This window comes from Columba livia, chromosome 2 (genome assembly GCF_036013475.1).
Source record: "Columba livia isolate bColLiv1 breed racing homer chromosome 2, bColLiv1.pat.W.v2, whole genome shotgun sequence".
In the NCBI taxonomy this organism is placed as follows: Eukaryota; Metazoa; Chordata; class Aves; order Columbiformes; family Columbidae; genus Columba; species Columba livia.
The window spans coordinates 159,374,668-159,395,847 of NC_088603.1; the positions used below are offsets into that span (position 1 = coordinate 159,374,668).

At 40.3% G+C, this 21,180-nt stretch overlaps 1 protein-coding gene across 41 annotated transcripts in view; it reads right to left on the reverse strand.

Annotated features, from left to right (window-relative positions):
- The window catches only part of TSNARE1 (t-SNARE domain containing 1), a 540,792-nt gene that overhangs the window by 165,382 nt on the left and 354,230 nt on the right, over positions 1–21,180 (reverse strand). For 27 of the 41 annotated variants that reach the window (XR_010470816.1, XM_065054549.1, XM_065054538.1 and 24 more), the window contains one exon: positions 18,182–18,264. The exons of the other annotated variants lie outside the window; for them this stretch is intronic. Coding sequence is in view for 26 of the 27 variants with exons in the window: in XM_065054549.1 (XP_064910621.1) it covers positions 18,182–18,264 (83 nt within the window). In the remaining variant the exon portion in view is untranslated. The remainder of the gene's footprint in view (positions 1–18,181; positions 18,265–21,180) is intronic. 41 annotated transcript variants of the gene reach the window in all.

Below are 21,180 nucleotides of genomic sequence, written 5' to 3' on the forward strand. Positions count from 1 at the left end.
CGCTACATGCTAGAAAGTGCTGCAAGTGATTAAAAAGAAACATGAATTTAAAAATGTAGGCGCTCGTTCACTAGACTTTGCCTCTCACCTCCGTCTGCTGCTTTGTATCGCCCTGTGGTCTCACTTCCCACCGCACAGATCAATCTGCTGTCTGGTCTTTGGAATCCTGCTCTCATTTCCAAATCCTTGGACTTTCAGGTCTTATTTTATTTCAAGCTGCTGATCCTCTGCTATGTTTAAATCATCTCTAAGTGCAATATCCAAAATTTAATGCCATTTCTGCCAACACAATTTGGCTTTATGCAAACAGCACCTATTTTCAGCATTCCTCCTCCCTCTAAAATGAATTTCCAGGTAGATATAGAAATATGTCACCTCTTCTCTCCTCTGTTTTCCATCGTGTCTGCTCCCAAAAACTGAATTCCAGTTGTAAATTCTAGAGGCTTACTGATAATTAATGACTATCACCTTTATGATCATGGCGAAAAAAATGTGTTTGCATGTGTTATTTGAGATTAGCCTCCATCAGAGCCTAAGGGTCCAAGTAGTATTGCAGTTACCTCCTCACGATGATGCTATTATCTCTTTTAGCACTGAAAAAAAAACCTGTCTTATCAAATCGAGAATTTCTTTAAGGCCATGAAAAAGTAACATCAGTAGTAAACCAACTATTTTAAAATCTATGGGTTAAAAACCTGTTCCTTCTGTTTATAAACACATCTCAAAAAGCAAACCAGAAAAAAAAAAAGTGCACTGAATCAAACAAGACCCCAAGGAGCACACAAAGTTTATCCCTGACTGGACCATCAAGAATAAAATTTAGTCTTCTTGTGACTCAAAACGCAACTGCCAGAGCTAGTGAACTGCACTGATATATTTGCATCCCTGTGAACACTGGGCCCAGCTTTCTTAAAAATGTTTCCAAGTGCTAATGAAGTCTATGCATCCCTAGGAGAATTTGTGCTTTAAGTTGTCAGGGAGCTGCAGGAGTAAGGTGCAAGCCAGAAGAGAGGGTGATGGCAAGGTGAGCTGGGATGGCACCCTCATCAACAAGGACTCAGCCCCACAGCATCCCAGCAAGAGTAAAGCAGGTCTGGAGACACTATTCAGGGTCAGCCAAAGGGTCAGTGACCTCCAGACACATCTGTAGAAACAAGGAAGGTTCAAGGCTAAGCCAGAAAGTCAAATGCATGAGTTGGGTCAAGTTCAGCATGGGACATGTCAGGGCAGAGCTACAGCAGAGTTCAGACAGGGACCATCTCCCATGCAAAGGGATGCTGCTCCCATGGGTCTTTCTTACAACAGTGTGATCCAAGGATACAGAATGGTGCGTATTAAAGCTGGCCTTGAACATGGTCAGCCAAATCCCTGGGCCAGGTGGCCAAAAAGGCCAACAGCATCTTGGCTTGTATCAGGAATAGTGTGGTCAGTAGAACTAGCCACTGCACTCAGCACTGGTGAGGCCAAACCTTGAATCCTGTGTTCAGTTTTGAGCCTCTCATCATAAGAAGGACATTGCGGTACTAGAGAGCACAGAGGAGGTGATGAAGCTGGGGAAGGGGCTGGAGCACAAGTGTGATGAGAGCGGCTTAGGGACCTGGGGAGTTCAGCCTAGAAAACAGGAGCTGATGGGAGACCTTCTGATCTCTGAACTGCCTGAAAGGAGGCTGGAGCATGGAGGGGGTTGGTCTCTTCTCCCAAGTAACACATGACAGGATGAGAGGAAATGGCCTCAAGTTGTGCCACGGAAGGTTCAGATTGGATATTAGGAAGAAATTCTTCACAGAAAGGGCTGTCAGGCATTGGAACAGGCTGCCCAGGGCAGTGGTGAAGTCACCATCCCTGAAGGTGTTTAAAAGGTGTTTAGACGAGGTTCTTAGGGACATGGTTAAGTGCTAAAGTCAGGTTATGTTATGGTTGGACTCAATGATCCTGAGGGTTTATTCCAACTGAAATGATTTTAAGACAGGCAGATAGTGTCGGTGCCTTCAGCCCCTGCACAAACTTTAGGACAAAGCTGCACCTCCATACTCATAACTCAAAGAAGGATGAGGTATAGACACAAAAGCTGTCTCTCCATCACCCATGCATGCTTTTTGATGCAGCTTTGTCCTATTGTCCCCAAGAATGACCCACATGACAGCAACCAGTCCTAATGGACAGTTTAGATGTTGCCAGCTTTTTTCCGCACAGGAGATAATTTAACTATGGGGACATGAACAGGCTGTGGATCCACAAGGCAGCCCCTGGCCTTAATTTATTCAGCAGTATAGATGCATTCCCACCTGAATTCTGCCAGCACATTAATTCATCCTCTTCCTACAAATCCTCCTTATTTCCAGCCCTGATGCTAATCAAACACAACCAGGACTCAGAAGAACAGCAGCTTGTTAAAGTGAAAAGTGATGATTATCTGTAACTCTTCAAGCAGAGTGCAATGCCAGCCCAGCTCCCACGTACCTCACCTGCACTGTCCGTGTGGCTCAACTACCTCATCCAAAGCACTACTGAGGGCACACACTATAATTTTATTCACTCCTCTTCTGCAGAAATGATTTGGAGAACAAATTGTGATGGCAAAGCAAGTCTCAGACACCTGAAAGCCACGTAGAAAATATTGGAATAAAGCAAAGTGATTTATGGGATTTGTACCCAACAGCCAGTCTAACCAAAGTTGACAGAAAATGCTGAGTCTTATCGCCTCTGTCAAATTAAATCCATGATATTGGTCCCTAAAGCAGGTGCCTAACAGGAGCACACTTTTTTTTGAGGGGAGGAGGCGAGAGGATGAGAATGAAAATCAAAGAATGATTCATGGCTGCAGCATTTTCTGATTAAATAATGATGGTTTGTGATACAATATGAACATGTCCTGTTTACATTGCACCTTGCAGCATGATCTGACAGGCAACAGCAAAAGCAATTATACAAACACCATTCTGGAACTACGTTTCACTAGATACTGCTCCAGATATCCAGTGCTTGAGACTCTAAAGTCTCCCCAGAAAGCGTTTCAAGCTCCTTATCATTAAGCAGCTTTTCTTAATATCTACTCTGATTCTTTCTTGCAGCAATTTAAGTCCATTACTTCTTGTTCTTCCCAACTGTAATAAACAAATGACAAAAAAGCAATTATTATTCTTTTCCTCTTTGTAGCAGACTTTTATGTATCAGGAGACAGTTATCTTCACCTCCATATTCTCTTTTTTTAGCTTAACCAACTCTCTTTTTGTAATCTTTCCTCTGCAGTCAGGCTTGCAAGCTCTTATATTACTCCTGTCGCTTTTGTGTAAACTCTGGGTAACTGACCCGTGTTTCAAAACGGGTGTTCAACACCAGGCAGAGATTTAACTGTCCTTGTCTAATGTGATGAACACTCACACTGAAGCCACATTAAAGAATGATTTTTAAGGATTCTGAAGCATACGTCCTCAACCCAAGGCACTGCCTATCACTGAAGTAAGAACTCAAACTCAATAATGTGGTATAATAAACTGTCCTGCAATGGGATCTGTCCAACTAAGTGTGGCTCATAAACCAGCTACCCAAACGCAAGCATCTGGAGATGCCCTGTGGTATTGGGCACATCCATACGGACCGGAGAGATATGGCACAGCCCATGTTTGAGATAGTAACAGCCAGTCTAGGGCATCATTGATCCCATCTTTGCGTAGACATATGCATAGATCATGATACCTCCTAGATGTCTAGTGAATATGTAGAGTACCTAGACAACACACTCAGTGATTCATCATTCCTAATCTGGATACAAGCAAAGTTACTTGAGATAACTCCCATCCCATGCATTAGCTGAGCTATAAGGAATTCTCTCTCTTTGCTTGTGGCAAAGATGCACATTACTTGTATTTTCTTTGGCTTAAGATGTAAGGAAATATGGTTAAGATGTGTGATCCAGCATTGCTGAAAGCTGAGTGGACGCTTGGTGATTCTGCTCAGAGCTGACATGAAGTCATTTGCCAGGCAACAATAGACCAGTTTTGATTTTCAGCCTTAACCCTTCATTTTATACAAAGAGAACTTGAGTAATTGAGCCATGCTAATAGTTGCCAAAAATTAATTTTGGTTGTTTCTTCACTATATAGATCTACTTGTATCTGGCATGGACAGGGAGAAACATTGCTGAGTATCAGCAGGCTCTCAATCCCTCAGATTAGATCATGCAGATAACACAATAAAATAAAATGGGAAAAAAAAAAAAAGTTTTAACACAAAATAGAAGTGTATGATTAAGCGGAAAGTTGATGTATTAAGAGAAAAAAATAACAAAAACTACTTGTTATGCACCATATAATTAGACTGGATATTGTTGAGTTTCTTTGGAACAAGAAGTGAGCACAGGTGTTTCTTTATGTCCATGGTTGCATGTCCATCAGTATTACTGAAGAAGAGCCGGAAGAAATTAGAAGCCCGACTCTTTGAACCTGAAATGAAAGTAACTACAAGGAACGGTGCTACACGTCTGTCCACTTGAAGGTTTCTTACATCTTTCTCTGAAGCATTGGTGTTGAGGCTTATCCTGCTGGACTTCAGATGTCTAATTCAGAAGCTCAAAATAGGAAGCCAGCTGTTCTACACTCCTTCCAAAACAACAAAGAGGCACCTCCAGACAATGGCGCATCCCACATAACATCAAGACAATAGAATGCCTTGGAAACATGGGACGTAAAAATAACGGTAGGAGGCTACCATTTGGTCTGTGGTTTCTGAGTTTTGGGGATAAATGCAATACTTGCTTTCCCAGTAATAAGAAAGAAGACAGCAATGTATACCCATTTATATGAATACATGGCATTCATATTCCTTTTAGGTCAAAGAAACTGGAACCTAAAGAATAACGTGATAATGGGATTTTTTATTATATTGATTATAGCCAAAATCAGTTGTTATTACATCCTTATACTCCTAAATATTCAATAATATCCCCTTTATCTTTTAAAGACACAACTGGGGAGATAGGGAAAGCTTGGAGACGATGAGTAGAATTTAAGATTTCTGTGCTTAGACATAAATACATTTACCTGCATGTTCATGAATTCTCTCCAGTACTATTAAATCAGCAAATATGACCTGTATAGTGGATAGAGTTCTATTCTAGTTCCATTAATGCCATTGTGAAGTGTGCCTTTGACATCAGTGAAAGCCTGAAGTTACAGACAATTTCCTTTTCTTTAAGCTCTTAAAAAAAAGTTTCAGGAAAAGAGCAACTGGGACACACTCTAAAGAGTGAAGATAAATAAGAATAGAGTTGATTTCACTTTTTTATATGTTTCAGATCTGTTTAAGAAAAATGTATTCTACAGTAAAAAGGACTGATGCCAGAATTGTTTCTCATAAATGGACAGCACTATATAAAAAAGAATTATGTATTATCACTCACTAGGCAAAAAAAAAGCAAGCTGTGGCAAATATGGACCCATTAAAACTGGAGCTACTGCATTATTTATTGTGAAATAAAAAAACATAATGAATTTTTGACCCACTGTACGTATATATATATAGATATATATAGGTATATATATATATATGTATATTTTTTTTTTTTCTGAAGAAACATCTTAAAAAAATGTAATAATTTAATTGTGCTTTACAAAGCAGGCATGGTTTCTTTAGATGTTTCTTAATCTTTTAAGATCATTCCACCTAAGAACTTCATCCCAGTCTGCTCCAGTTTCCCCAGTACATATCTGGGAAGGCATCTGTAAGGTGCAACTCTCACAAAAGCACTAGGACCTCATGAATGCATAGGACCTATATCTCATCTGGCCATGTATGTTCCTGGTTCTTCATAGATTTCATAGCCTGGATCATTGGACTTGACGTACATTTCTCTCTTAGCCTGAAAACAGTGCAAAAATTGAAGGAACTGTACCAAAATGAATTAAATATTAATTTCCTACAACACTACAAGTGCAAGGCACAGTTGAATGTTTTCTGACTTCTGGTGTTTTAACAGCCTATGGAGATTTGGATCTCTCTCTGTAGTTGCTAGTCTCTTTTGTTGACCAGAAGGCCCACAGGGAGCCTACAACCCAAACGTTGCTCTTCTATCAGATGACAAAAATCTACAGCAAGCTGTTACTCTGTTAGACAATCTGTTTTCAAAATGCCTGCTTTATGTTAGAGAAGATTACAAATACATTTAAGTCAATGATTTTTAGCTTAAGTTATGCCTAGCTTTTATGTAAAAAAAAAAGGTAATTATAAGAATTTTGCTTTAAGCTTATCTCACTAATAAGTCATGTTTGTTGGATTATGATCAATAGCCAAGAGGTAAAATCAGTCCTCCTGATGCTTTTTCTAACTATCAAGTATAACAAAAAAATTGGCTTGCTTGATATTAGAGTCCAATAAAAATATGATGAATAATACTTAGCACTAATCTTTATTTCTTATTTTCTTTTTTTTTTTTTTTTTTTTCAAACTTTGGTACAGCTATTAGCATATAATTATGCATTGGGTGGCCATGGGCTGCCCCAGGCCAGACTGAGCCAGTTCCACCCCTTTAAGCCTGACCGTTCAGCCTATTTTCCACCTACTTTTTTTCCATTCTTCAAATCTGTATCTCACCAATTCATCTATATGGAGCCACACCTGATGTGCTACACATCCACACACATATTCTGATGTCCAAGCTTTTATTATGGTGACGGCAGAACCACTCGGCTTCCCTTGTAAAGACTAGGGAGTGAATCAGATACAAAATACACGTTTACTGGGAGGTCAGATGAATCTATTTTCCACTCCCTATTGACTGCATTGAGTTGGCAGTTCACTTGCTCACACATCAGCATCCGGTGTCACCTCCAGCTGCCAGCCCAGGAGGCCATGTGTTTGGTGTAGTTTCTGTCTCATATCTGTTAGCCTTATGTGGCTGTTTGCGATTCCCAAGTGCCATCTTCAATGGCACTGGATGCCTGTTGGGCAACTGAATTGTACCTTCCACCTCCATCAAATACAATGGGAATTTAGGCATTCAAATCAGATGTAGGTCCCTACAGAGCAGAAAGATAAAGTCAGGTCTTCAAATCAAACCCCAATCAAGCTTACTCCTTCAGCTGTTTAGGGAAGCACTGACACATGCCATATTATTGTGGACCAGGTGTAAACATTGAAAACACATTTTCTGTGGCCTACACAGAATCATGGGATCATTTTGGTTGGAAGACACCCTCAAGATCATCAAGTCCAACTGTTAACCTAACACTGTCACTAAACCATGTCCCTAAGAACCTCACCTACACAAATCCAGTTACTTTGTATCATCTGATCGGAAATCCAGTGAGAGCTGTGCTTAGTCACCATACTCCATGTGAGGAAATGAGGAGGAAACCCATCACCCCCAGGCTGCTGGAGATACGCATATATGCAGCAGCCCAGTATAGAATACAGGAACAATTGGATACTGTCAAAGACAAGATTGAGCTGCTCAGCCTGAACTCATAGCAGTGTCTGATGTAGAACAACCTGGAGAGACATGTGAGTTGACCATACAAGAACAAGCTATGGCCAAGCAGCAGCATCTCCTTCCCTATGAATCTTCTAAATAAGAACAATCCCTATGTGATATAATTCGACAAAATGTTTCTCTGAAGACCAGGAAGTCAAGTCTTTCTCATCACCTTTGCTGAAAGAAATCCTTTATCCTCACAAAGAAAGATATGCAATTACTTTTTCAAAGTAAAATGAAAACCCATTTTGTCCCAGTCTTCACTGAACTCCATGCTTTTAATTCTTCATTTCAAAATGCCTTCAAGAGCTCTGTGTGGTGCTGGAGCCAGATTTAGTGAGACTATAATTCACTCTCTTTTCCCTCTTGAACATAAGTTGTACTTAGCAATTCCTGTTCTCCACTTCCGACAGTGCCAGGCTGTGACCTGATAGCTGTTCTACAAATGTGTCCTACCAGGACTGTGATTTCTTTCAGAAATACAGAAAAGACCTTTGATTAAAGGGCTTCCACGTTTTCTCAAAATGGAAATAAAAGCAATTTCATTTTCTGTAACTTCTTTCCCCTTACATATAATTTTCCCTTCGTGATCAATGTAGTTATTAAAACACAACAGAGAAATAAGCATTTACTTTCTCAGCTGCTTCTGACCATTTGAGATGCCCCAGGTTCTCTGTAACATTTAAACACAACTGGCAGAAGTTACTTGTTTTTTTGGGAGGAACAACAGACTTTGATAGTGGAAGCCAGACACACAGCAGGATTTTCTATTCAGCACAAAAGGATACCAAATATTTATTTTTAGGCAAAGAAATAAAAGCACAGCTGCCTAGTAGCTAAGCACTTTTTTGAAGGTAGATGAACTGTCCTCCAGGGGTATGGGCAAAGGAAGCTTAGCCTGTCTTCTACCAGCTGTTTAAATTTTAAGTACCAAGTCATAGAATTATAGAACCATTTGGGTTGGAAAAGACTTATAAGATCATCTAGTCCAACTGCAAACCTAATCCTTCCAAGCTGACCACTAAACCACCTAAGCACCTAAGCACCACATCTACACATCTTTTAAATATCTCCAGGGATGATGACTCCATCACTGTCCTGGGCAGCCTGTTCCAATGTCTGACAATCCTTTCTGGGAAGAATTTTGTCCTAATAGCCAATCTAAACCTTCCCTTGAGGCCGTTTCCTCTTGTCCTATCAGTTGCTACTTGTGAGAAGAGACCAATTATCAGATGAAATGACACTATACTGCCTATAGGTCTATATGCTGTCCCGGTGAAAAAGATTAAATGATAAAGATAAACTGATGCTTATGAAAAACAGGTAATGGATCAGGGCGCAGAAATCAGAATATAAATCCCCATACTAGAATTCTGACACTACTGACTCTAATTATCGAAACTTGTTGAAATACCTCAGGAATGGTGACACTGTTTGGACAGTGTCCCTGTGCCAGAAAGGAGTCACTCAGAAAATGAACAGAACCACACTGCTGTCTGCATGTGAAGATTTTCAGCAGAGGTTTCCAGTATGAACACGGACCAAGCTCAACTATTTTGCTATTTGATGAGATCTGACAAGTTCACGGCCCAGTTCAATACAGCTTCAGGCCATGCAGCTGGGACTCCAACCGGCATAGTTATTTTCTGCTCCTGGTTTTCTCTGGATCCAGATTAGGTATACATCTCTACTTCCGATATTCCTAACTTCCCATTAACAGGCAAGTTTAAAACCATTTCTCAAAACTTTGACCTTTGGGCAATGCAATTGATTATATGTGCTGCCACTGGGCACAAGGATGACTCTAAATGTGGTTTTCCACTCAGTAACCAAAGATTTCCATCCACTCCTCTGTTAAATGAGACCATTAAGAGAAATGTAACTCACTAGTTTATGCTGCTGTCAGTGAGGGAAAATTGCTTTTTAATCTCTGACCCCTCAAAATGAAATTGTCCCCTGGAAAGAGATTTTGTTAAACAAATGAACTAGAAAAACAAAAGGCAGTATGTGATTTTCTTCTGCCGTCTCTAAATTGTCACAGATCAGACTCGTTCAGCTTTCACACGTGAAATTATCGCCTTTGGAATGCTTAATCCAGACCACTGTGCATAATGTAATGGATATTCCTGAATCTTGACTTGATACAGTCCCAGTGCTGGATGTCACCAAGGTGGATGATCAGTACACACCACAACTACCTATTCATCAGCTTCATCAGTAATGACTCACCACTAAATTTACTCCCAACCCTTCCATCACATCGTTCCCTTCTCCTTCACTCTTGCCCTTTTCTCTTTGAGAAAAGAGTGATTTTTGCTTAAATAAAAAGTGAGCTCAAAATAAACAATTTTTAATATTTATTTTCCTTCCAAAAATCCTACTGGCCATGGTTTATAATAAAAGATCAAGCTACCATCTGGCTGAGTCAACTCTCTCTTTTTGATGGTACAAACGAAGAGATGTTCAGCTGTGATTACAAATAGCTTGAAAGATTTTACCTACATACAACAGCACCCAACTGCATGACATCCAAAATCTCTAAACAAACCTTTTCCCAATAAATATTTGATCACACAGATGCATTATTTACAGGAAAAAAATGGATAGGTTTAAATAAATGTTGTGGCTCAGACCTCACTGAGGTTAGGTTGTTGCACTCATACAGCTAATTTATCACTTGGAGTGCTGCTGACTTGAACACCATTTCCTATGTAAGCAGCTGCTTTGTAAATGGGCTGCATTAAAATACAGTAAAACAAACAAAAAGAACAACAACAACAACAAAACAAACAAAAAAAGCCACAAACAAGCCACCAAAAACCTCCAAAACAAGCAAACAAAACAACAAACAAACAAACCCCCCCCCACACAAAGAGAACATGCTTCAAAATAAAACACTCTTAAATCTGAAAACTCAGTCTGTCTTTAACAGGGAGCTGATGGAGTAAAGAAAAAAGGAAGCACACATATTATCCCAAATACCTGCTGCTGCCCATTTGTTGAGGGAAAGTAAAGGGTGAAACAATTTAATTTTTCAAAGCACTGTCCTGCAAGGACTTACTCACTGGCCACAGCACATTGCCAAGACATAAGCAGCCTGAAAGTTGGAGCAAACATGTAGTAAGGAGTTGGTTCAAGGCTGAATCACAGAATCATAAAATCACAGAATGTCAGGGATTGGAAGGGACCTGGAAAGCTCATCAGTCCAATCCCCCTGCCAGAGCAGGAGGCGTCCAGGCAGGTCTTGAATGTCTGCAGAGAAGGAGACTCCACAACCTCCCTGGGCAGCCTGGTCCAGGCTCTGGCACCCTCACCATGAAGAAGTTTCTTCTCATATTTAAGTGGAACCGCCTGTGTTCCAGTTTGTACCTATTGGACCTTGTCCTATCATTGGTTGTCACCGAGAAGAGCCTGGCTCCATCCTCCTGACACTCACCCTTTACATATTTACAATCACTAATGAGATCACCCCTCAGTCTCCTCCAAGCTCAAGAGCCCCAGCTCCCTCAGCCTTTCCTCACATGGGAGATGCTCCACTCCCTTCAGCATCTTTGTTGCCCTGTGCTGGACTCTCTCCAGCAGTTCCCTGTCCTTCTGGAACTGAGGGGCCCAGAACTGGACACAATATTCCAGATGTGGTCTCACCAGGGCAGAGTAGAGGGGCAGGAGAACATCTCTTGACCTACTAACCACCCCCCTTCTAATCCACCCCAGGATGCCACTGGCCTTCCTGGCCACAAGGACCCAGTGCTACAGACCATCTGAAAGGTGATACAGACAATCTGGGGCAAGAAAATTAGTGGGGTCATTATAAAGTAAAGAGTATTTGAAGCATCAGTGTTGCTGGCAGCCATGCATCAACAAGGGAGGACTGAGAGACTGGAATTGAGAGCGAAAATGAAAAGATACGGCTTAATGGGAGAGGGAAGGGTGGTAGGAAAACAAGTGCTATGGAGGAAAAATGGCTTTGAAGGTGAAAAAATCGGTTCTGAGTGGGAAGACCAGGCTGAGGTTTCTGGAGTGAGTGTGTTGCTGCAGACTGAGAAGCAGAAAGTAGAAAGGGACTGTAAATGGGCTGCTTTTTTAAAAGATTCGGCCAATTTGGGGAGGATTTCTTTTACTAACTGAAGGTCACGGCACGGAATCATGAGGCCTCTGGATGGTGACAAAGTTTTCTTCTGCTGCTGAAGAGGAGGATTAAGGTTCAGTCATGTAATTACACAGTCACTCCAGTAATGGCTTTTGCTTGGAGTCCTTACAGATCTCTGAGTTCCTATTGCAGCTTTAATTCAGCTTCCATCACTTTCACAGGCAGAAACTGCCAGGAGAAAGAATCGCTTCATAATCCCCCGAATAAAACTTCCAAGTGCTAATTACCCAAAGAAGAAGCAAACTCAGCCATGCTCGTATTGGCGGTAGACACAGCTAAGCAGCAGTAACATGAGGTTCACTGTATATGATGCATCTTATAGTTCGCAGTAGATTGTCATTGCATCTTGGTACAAAATCTGCCTTACAAGCATCTTCTTGTCTTAAGATCCTATAATATATAGCTATAAAACTGCATTTTCAATGAGATATTCCAGCCCAACCAGTCCACTGCGGATTTGCAGTGCAATCCCACCATATTGTGGTGCTAACTGGCCGTACACCGTAGTTTTAGAACTATTAGCTTTAAAACAATTTAACAGCAGTGTAAGTCAGGATCTTAGGGTATATCCATAGGGAAGAGGAGAAGACAATCTTCATTATCACAGTATTTATAAGCAGCAAGTGGCTTTAAGAGGCTAGCAGGACATTTCAAAGACTCTGAGAAGGTGATTTTGGAAATTCAAATTTTCTTTCATTTTTAAAACACCAAGGAGTATTTTTGTGCAAAAGTTGAAGCCAGACCTTTTTTAGCGGTCCCCTGGCAATAAGATCTCTCTGCAAATTTCACAGATTTATAAGGCTTTTTTCCTTAAAGCTCCAGCCTTCAAAATGCCCCTCTGTGTATCCCTGAAAGCCAGACCTAGGAAATGCTTTTTTACAGGAAAAAACCTCATTGTTCTTAGACTACACAAGTGGGTCACTGAACTGTTGCTTGCCTTTCCGATGCCAGTGAATCCAAATTAGCTTGACTTCCAGAGAGGATACAGGGAAGGAAAGTAACCAGCATTAATCAGAGAAAAACAAGCAGCCCTTCCAAAACAAATTAGCTTCAACAGTCAGCACACAGAGTCCTTCAGTCAGTGTGGCCAAGCTGAACTTAGGCCAAACTTCGCATCAAAAAGAGTAACTGGTTTAATATGTATCCGTGGAGTCTGCGTTTGTTTCTTTTTCTTCCTCTCCATCCATCTGCAGGAAGCTATGAACAAACCAAGCAGCACAGAATTGCTCATCTCATCGCAGTTGGCCCTTCTGTGTGATGCTGATTCCACCTAAGCTTGTCTCAAAGGCAAGTACTGAGACCATCAGGTGTCTAGATCCCTTTTTTTTTTTTTTCCAGTAAAGGGATAGGTGATATGGATGGGATTCATTTTTCTCTGAAATCATAGAATCATAGAACCATTTTGGTTGGAAGACACTCTCAGGATCATCAAGTCCAATCATAACCTGACTCTATCACTAAACCATGTCCCTAAGAACCTCATCTAAATGCCTTTTAAACCCCTCCAGGGATGGTGACTCCACCACTGATCTGGGCAGCCTGTTCCAATGCATGACAACCCCTTCCATTAACAATTTTTTTCTAATATCCAATCTAAACCTCCCCTGGCACAACTTGAGGCCATTTCCCCTCATCCTGTCACTTGTTAATTGGGAGAAGAGACCAATCCCCTCCATGCTCCAAGCTCCTTTCAGGCAGTTCAGAGATCAGAAGGTCTCCCCTCAGCTCCTGTTCTCCAGGCTGAATCCCCCAGGTCCCTCAGCTCCCATCACACTTGTGCTCCAGCCCCTTCACCAGCTTCATCACCTCCTTTGCACTTTCTCTAGTATTTCAATGTCTTTCTTATGATGAGGGGCCCAATGTTTGCATGTAGTTGCTATCATCTGGACTTTATAGACAAAAGAGGGAACAGACACCTCCAGAGAGATCATTGGACTTATGTTAGACATCTCCTGTAAGATAAGACAAGACATGCCCTAGAAGCAATGTCTTCTCCTGGTCAGTGTAAAGGAAGTCCAGACACCTAACTCAGACATAGATGCTGCCACCAGCCATCTTTGGTCCACTAAATCCCTGTCTTCCAGACAGGAATTTTCCCCATGCTCAAATTAGTGTTTTTTTTAGTGAATCATTTTGTCTAAGTGCACGGACAATAACATTTCAAGAGACAAGTCTAGGCTATTGGTATTAAATGGGAAGGCTTATCATCTCTGCTTTATGTCCAAGAGATACGAGGCCCTCACAGAAAGGAAAGACACTGAAGCAAGTCTACTGCAGGAGATTACATCTTCTGGCTTCTCTCTGTCAGACTTGTTTGCCTCTCAGTTGCTTTTTAAACTTGATTTGTGTAGTAAAAAGCAGGACAACATAGTAGAACTGTCAAGTTTCAGTGACCAAGATGGGTTTCGTATGGCAACAGGCCTCTTGTTCCTCTACTCCTGGTATCAATATCCAACATTAATATTTTCATCTGCATTTTGACCCTGCATGTTTCTACAGATAATACAGTGACTCAGCTTAACTGTTACTTGTAGTAAAAATAAGTTCAAGAGCAAACAATTATTCTATAATAATAATAGTTTAAAATCAGGGGAAAAAAAATAAAAAGAGCATTTCTTCCAAAGCTCTGACAGTTCCCACTAAACCTTTTATGCCTCTGGGATGTAATAACTTTTTTCCTCATGATTAATTACAAGCTCGTCTACCACATCTTCTATTGCAGCACAACATAGTAAGTACCTATCACCTAATCTAAATGAAGCAGCGCTGAAGTCAGAAGACATACATTGGTTTACAATGGCAGGGAAAAATTTATGGAAAATAAAATAAGATAAATCTTTTCTACGTCATGGATAGACATTATGGGTATTACTTTTTATTTTCTGTGTGGTCCACAGAGTCTTTACAATATCTGACCACCAAGGCTCCTTAGTGAATTTATCTGGAGAAGTACAGAAGTGTTACTATCAGAGGGTGAATTCTACAGCTGAGAAGGGGAACTAGAGACAAAAATGTGGCTGCCAATGATGGTACCCCACAAGGACTCAGGGACTTCCCATGGCATCTGAGACCAAGAGCATAATGATAAATTGAGAACGTCTACTTTCCTGAGCTGTTCGATCCTGCCTCTTATAAGACAGTATCACAGTATCACAGTATCACAGTATCACAGTATCACAGTATCACAGTATCACAGTATGTTAGGGATTGGAAGGGACCTCAAAAGATCATCTAGTCCAATCCCCCTGCTGGAGCAGGAATGCCTAGGTGAGGTCACACAGGAACATGTCCAGGCGGGTTTTGAATGTCTCCAGAGAAGGAGACTCCACAACCTCCCTGGGCAGCCTGGTCCAGTGCTCTGTCACCCTCACTGAGAAGAAGTTTTTTCTCAAATTTAAGCGGAACCTCTTGTGTTCCAGCTTGATCCCATTACCCCTTGTCCTAACGACCATGCCCAACTCTTTGCTGAGACAAGCTGCTTCATGTCCAATGGAGACACAGAAGGGCTTAGACTTGGTATCTCACCTCTGTATGGTGACCAGTGAAGAGTCACACCTACCTCATGGTGCGTCCATGGAAAAGGGGGAAGATGTGCAGGCCCATGGAGGAAGGGAACAGAGAGGAGGGAAGTAGAAACATTTGCACAGTCCCTTCCATTCATTGAAAGAAGGGGCCACACACTTGTCTAGCCTGAAAGTTGGCCAACACTGCCTTAATTACCATATATTTCCCTATTATGTCCTCTATTATTTGTTTATGGCTTTGTGGTTTTGCTTTTTAGATGGAGTAAATGAAAATTCACACAAAGCAATAACACACTACTGTGAGCACACACATCTCGATATGAAGGAGCACCTTTCAAAATTTAAAATGCAAACAAAGAAGTCCAGCAGAAAGATATTTACATTTGTTTAAACATTTTTATCATGGCAGGGAACCTAAATGCCTTGTTTTGTAGTTGTTATTTACAAAGCTATTTACTCATGCTTTGTTATGTTAATGTACAGGTTGGGACTGGTATCCCAAGTCATATTGTTGAAGTGAGTGAACTGTATTATATGCAAACATTATGTTAAATAAACAGTTACTTAATCTTTATTCCTGACAGAAATCCATTCATTAAGGTCTACAGTAGTTCTTATGCTTAAATATTTCAGTGATGTTGACAGTTCTGATTTCTCAATTTATGTATAGATTTGTCGATATAAGAATACTACATACACACACATTCATTTACATATATACATATAAACAGCAATAAGTAACCAATATATGTAACTCAGTCTGCACTTACAAGACAATCACACTATACTAGAGGTCACAGGCAGCAGCCAAATACATTAATGAATTCGCAGTTCAACATAACAAGGAAAACTACTCAGAATAAAATTAGAAAACTGACTGTGCTTTTGATCTCTGAGTGGCATAGAAGAGTGTAGAGAATTTAAGGTGTACAAAACTATGGCAGCTTCCCTGGAAGGGGTTTCACCCACAAAGCCATATGCTTGATCATCCTCCCAAATCCATTCTAGGTAATTCTAAAGCAGCCCAAATCACAGACAGAACCTGGAAGGACGACCTGTATCCCAGAGCATTAACATAATTTCCTACAAAAGCCCTTGAGGGCTGTGTGCCAGTTCTTGTCACATTATGGGGACAATGTCCTTTTGGACACAAGACGCGCAGATATCACAGCACATAACAGAGGAGGTGTCACATGCCACTCGACAAACCCCAGACAGCAATCAAAGTCACAAAATCTTCACCTTATTTTGTATCTATATCTCAGGGAACCTCATGAAAGAGGTGACCGACTTCATGCTGGGGTTGCAGGCACCTGTCTAGTGATCCTCATCCAGTAGTGTCCAGGGTATCTACCTGTCTATATTGCACATGTTCTTTGATAGCAGAATTTATCTAAGTGATATTTGTCTATACAGGCTTGTTCCAAGGACAAGAGAGAATCTGAAGTATTTTATAGCTGGTACACATTTATGTTCCCAACAACAGCTGACTTGCTAAAACTGGTTATATCTTCACCTTGATTAACATACCCTGTTTCCCCAAAAATAAGACAGGGCCTTATATTAATTTTTGCTCCCAAACTTATTACTTTTTACACGCATAGATGCCTTGACAATATTTAAACTGATTTTTTTCATGAACTGTAACTAGGGCTTATTTTTGGAGTGTGGCTTGTATTTCGACCATTCTTAAAAATCCTGAAAAATCGTGCTAGGGCTTATTTTTGGGGTAGATCTTACTTCTGGGGAAATGGGGTATTTGAAGAATAAAGGACTTCCTTACTGGCCATGCTATTTCAGCAGTTCCTGCTGGTCAAAAAAAGGAGATCCTTTACACTGTGCTGCTTTCATTTTCTGCTTGAATACTCTTTGACCTTCTTAGCTAAAATTGTCATTAACTCATTTGCAGCTTTGCGAGCGGCTCTACTGTCAAGTATTAAATTTGTTCTTGTCTCATTTTAGACTTCATGCTGTAAAAATGCAACAGGCTATTTTCTAGGCAAATGTAGGACTAAATCTAGGGTGACACACGTCATGAATGTATTTGCCACACTTAGTTTCTGCAATATCAAAGTCCTACAGAAGTTCTTCTTATTACCCAAAATTGGCAAAGCATGTTTCACCATAAAATAAGCTGTAGATTAATTTTAAAATCACATTACCCCTTTTCAGTGGAGTGAAATGGCTGCGGCTCTTACTTCTTTGATCTGAAGGTTTGCCACAGACCTTCAGAATTCACTGAGTCCAAGGACCAACAAAGAAACACTATGTACTCACATGGACTTCAGCTACGCTTTGTCACACAAGACTCCAGATACATGAAACACACTTTGGACTTCAACAAAGCAAATTACAACTCAGGAAAAAAGGAAACTAACAGCTATTGTTCTGTCAGTCCAATGCAACCAATAGCATTTTTTTTTTGTTCGCTTTCCCCTACTGCCCCTTCATCCCTAGAAAGTATAAGCTATCAAAGCTATCAAAGAGTTCTTTCTGGTCAAGCTATTTTCAAAAATACTAACGTTTGTGTGTGTGTTTTACTCTTGCTCCAATGAAGAAAAATAAAAAAATATCACCTACCCTCAAATTGCCTTTAAAAAGTGCTGAACAACATTCCCGTAGTAATTATTCAGCAACCACATCATGTCTTTTGACAATTTAGTTGTTTTTGTAAAGCACTGTTGCCTGATTACAGGGAAACACTACAATAAAAAGCACATATACACTTAAATGATGCACTTCTTATGATATCTTTCTAAGAACAACAGTAGCTAATTGTTGAGTTTCCCACTGGGAAATGTCTCTTTAATATGCAGATCTCTTAATGACTACTCTAACAGAAATTGCACATGTTACAGTAATTTAATCACATATATAAGAAAAAAAGTTTAGCTCTTACTTAGAGTATGGTCTATCATTTTCCAGGTAGCACAAATCCAACGCAGCCCATGTGCCATGTGGTTTCCCAGCCGCCAAGTGTTCTCTTTATTTTAAATACTATTACTGAATGTATCCATAGGGTTTTTTAGTCCCACTTACTTGGTGCTGACTGGCTTTTGCCAACTGCTCATTGGCTGATTCTACATTAGAAGATGCAGTCTCAATGTTGGCTTCAATACTATCTGCAAATTAAAATAATAGAAGATAATTACACGGTACAAACCTAAACCAAAAGACTTTATACCAACAGCAATTCAGCAGTTTACTCATGGGCATAAAGAGATGAGCAGCCTCTTGTTTGCAAGCTGTAGGGCGACAGTGAAATAGGAACGCCACCTATTTTGATGAACACTTAACTCACCAGTGAGAGGCAGTATCACAGCTCTTCATGTGTTGCTGGATGGAGTTTAGTAGCTCATCCCATTCCTACTGAAATTGATGGAAAGACTGGTAAAGAATTCAAAAGAAACCAGCCCAAGGTTGGTAAATTTAATAATTAAATTCCAGAAGGGGCATGGCAGGTTGTATCTGAAATTATCTCATTATCAGAGTCGAGGAATAAGATTCATCTGAGTACATGTGGGTTATTGACCATCCCCAGGTGACTGTGCTTGAGCAAGTCATCTTGGACACTATCACAGTCAACGGGGAGCAAGACCACACTGTGCAATTCATCCCACTCTACAGTAGCTGCCACTGATGGGATCATAACCTAAACTCCTGGATGACGTTCCCAAGCTGCAAGAAAGGTCTTTACAGATGGCTCAGGTTAAGACAGACTGATGGTACTTAAAATTAAGAAGAATCTCCTCCTAGATTTAGAGGTCTGACGTTGAGTGACATTGGAGAAACCATGATGAATCAAAATGAGACTAGAAAAGAAAGATTATCATGGCAGCTGGCAGCTCCCCCCTTCCATCAAACACAAGTATTAACTTTTACTCCAGAGCTGTCCTTAGAAAGCAAGACATTTATGGTATAAAACCTACAAATAAGATGTTGTCTTTCAAGCAGAAATCTTAGAAATCTGGACCAGCTTCTCTGCTAAGACATGGGCAGCCAACAATTTTTGGCCGCAAGAGGAGATTATGTGCACTTGGGCTGCTTCTGTGGGTTTTAGAACAGTTATTACACCATGGAGTGTAATGATCAGGAGCAATTAAACCACAGAGAATCAGGTTCCAGCGATTTATCTAAACCTTAAAAAAAGTAATGAAAGTTCTTCAGATGATATTATTAGGAATTTGAATAAGATGTGCCACAGAAGATTTAAGTATTTTATTCTTTTATTTTCGAAGGAAAGAATACTAATCAGACTAGCCACCTTTGTCATGGGTGAAGAAATGAGGCTTTACAAGTAAACTGTGGAAAGTCGCTGTGCTCAGATTTTGGCACTTTAAAGTGAAACAGTGTTTTAAACCTGTTAATGTAATTATACATTTGTCATAAATTAAAAAAAAAAAAAAGAGCAAAGAAACCACAAGCCAACAGAACCACGGAACAAGCAAACTTCATCTCAACACTTGGAAACCTCTTGTATTATACCTGGGAGAGATGGGGTTTTGTTATTTTTATTTTAGATCATGCATACTGTAATACACAAGAAATAAACTACATGGATGGCACTTTTATAGACTGATATACCATCATTTTGCTGGCCATATCCAATGCTTCTGAAACCATTTTTATTAAGAGTTTAACACTCTGGACCTTAGTCGGCATCACTGACCTCTGCCCAAATGCTTTCCTTGCATTCGGGACTTAGCAGGAAGAGATCAAAAGGCTTTTAACTCAGCTTTTAACTGACTCTGTCTGTAAAGAAATATTACATTTGTTGCTACAGAGCCTTAGGAGAGCTGCATCTACACACATGCACACATCAGTGACAGCCTTGAAGAGTTTATTTCCAGTGTTGCATAGATCTGAAGGCTTTTCTGGGAAAAGGACAGATTTTTGTTTTCAAAACCAGTAGAAGAAAACTGGTGCTGAATGAGAAAAAAAAATGACAAACAAAAACATGAATGGCACACTGTACTGAGTGTGGTTTTGCCATGTGAGTGGTTCTACCCAGGGTCTACTTCAAATAGGTATGTCTGAGAAACATGGTGTTTCTTGTAAGTGATACATGGTAGACAGATTTCAACCTGTTACTTGATAATAACAAGGTCCTAGGCAAGTTTACAAGGAAAATCCTACTATCACATCTCCACCAGTGCTATCACTGTCAATTGGGATTATATTTCTATGTAAAAATAATATCATAGACATCCTAACTCCAGGAGTGGGCCTGCTGTCTTTCCAGATAGACATAGATGCTGACCCACAAATTAATAATTGGTCATTCTACATATTTTGTAGGAGTAGCAGTGGAGGAACACTTAATATTTTCCGGTTAGAAGTGAAAAATATCTGAAAAGTCATATACCGATGGACTAGATTGGCTTTGTAGGACACGGCAGTGCTTGCTTTCTCTGCACATTAGGATGGTGCTGCATAATTGGCAAACATTAATTAATACAAGCCCCGATCCAATTTCCAGCACTGTGTTTAGCAGCTTTTCTGCATATGGAAAGAACAGGGCACAAGGAAGAGAAATCAAGAGTTAATAAGTCATTAGCTTAATGTTAAAAAGTCATTAACTGTATCAGCCAGAATAACTTGTCACCAACAGTGACAAATTCTTAGTTGCCTAGTTGCTGACTTCTTGGGTTAAGGATGACTACATGATGCATAGTTAACCGGATTGCTTTTGCCTAAAATAATTTGTACACATTCTGTGGAGTTTCCATAAGAACCAGCCACTGGGGCAACAGCAGTTTGCATCACTTGAAATTCGGTTCCTGACCACCCAAGGCTCAAACATGACATAACTTTCCTACAGTCAAACTGTGACACATGTTAAGATGGGGAGAAAAAAAGGAAAAATCAGGTAAAAAACTAATGACCTGCTGGGACCACTGTTAATTTTAGAAGCACAAATTCTGACAAGGTTTAGGGTTACAAAATACAGCTTTATGCAGGAAAGCATCTCTATGCATTAAGCTACTTTGTGATGGGATTTGGAAGGGGGATTTGGGAAATTTGGAAGGGGTGGAGGG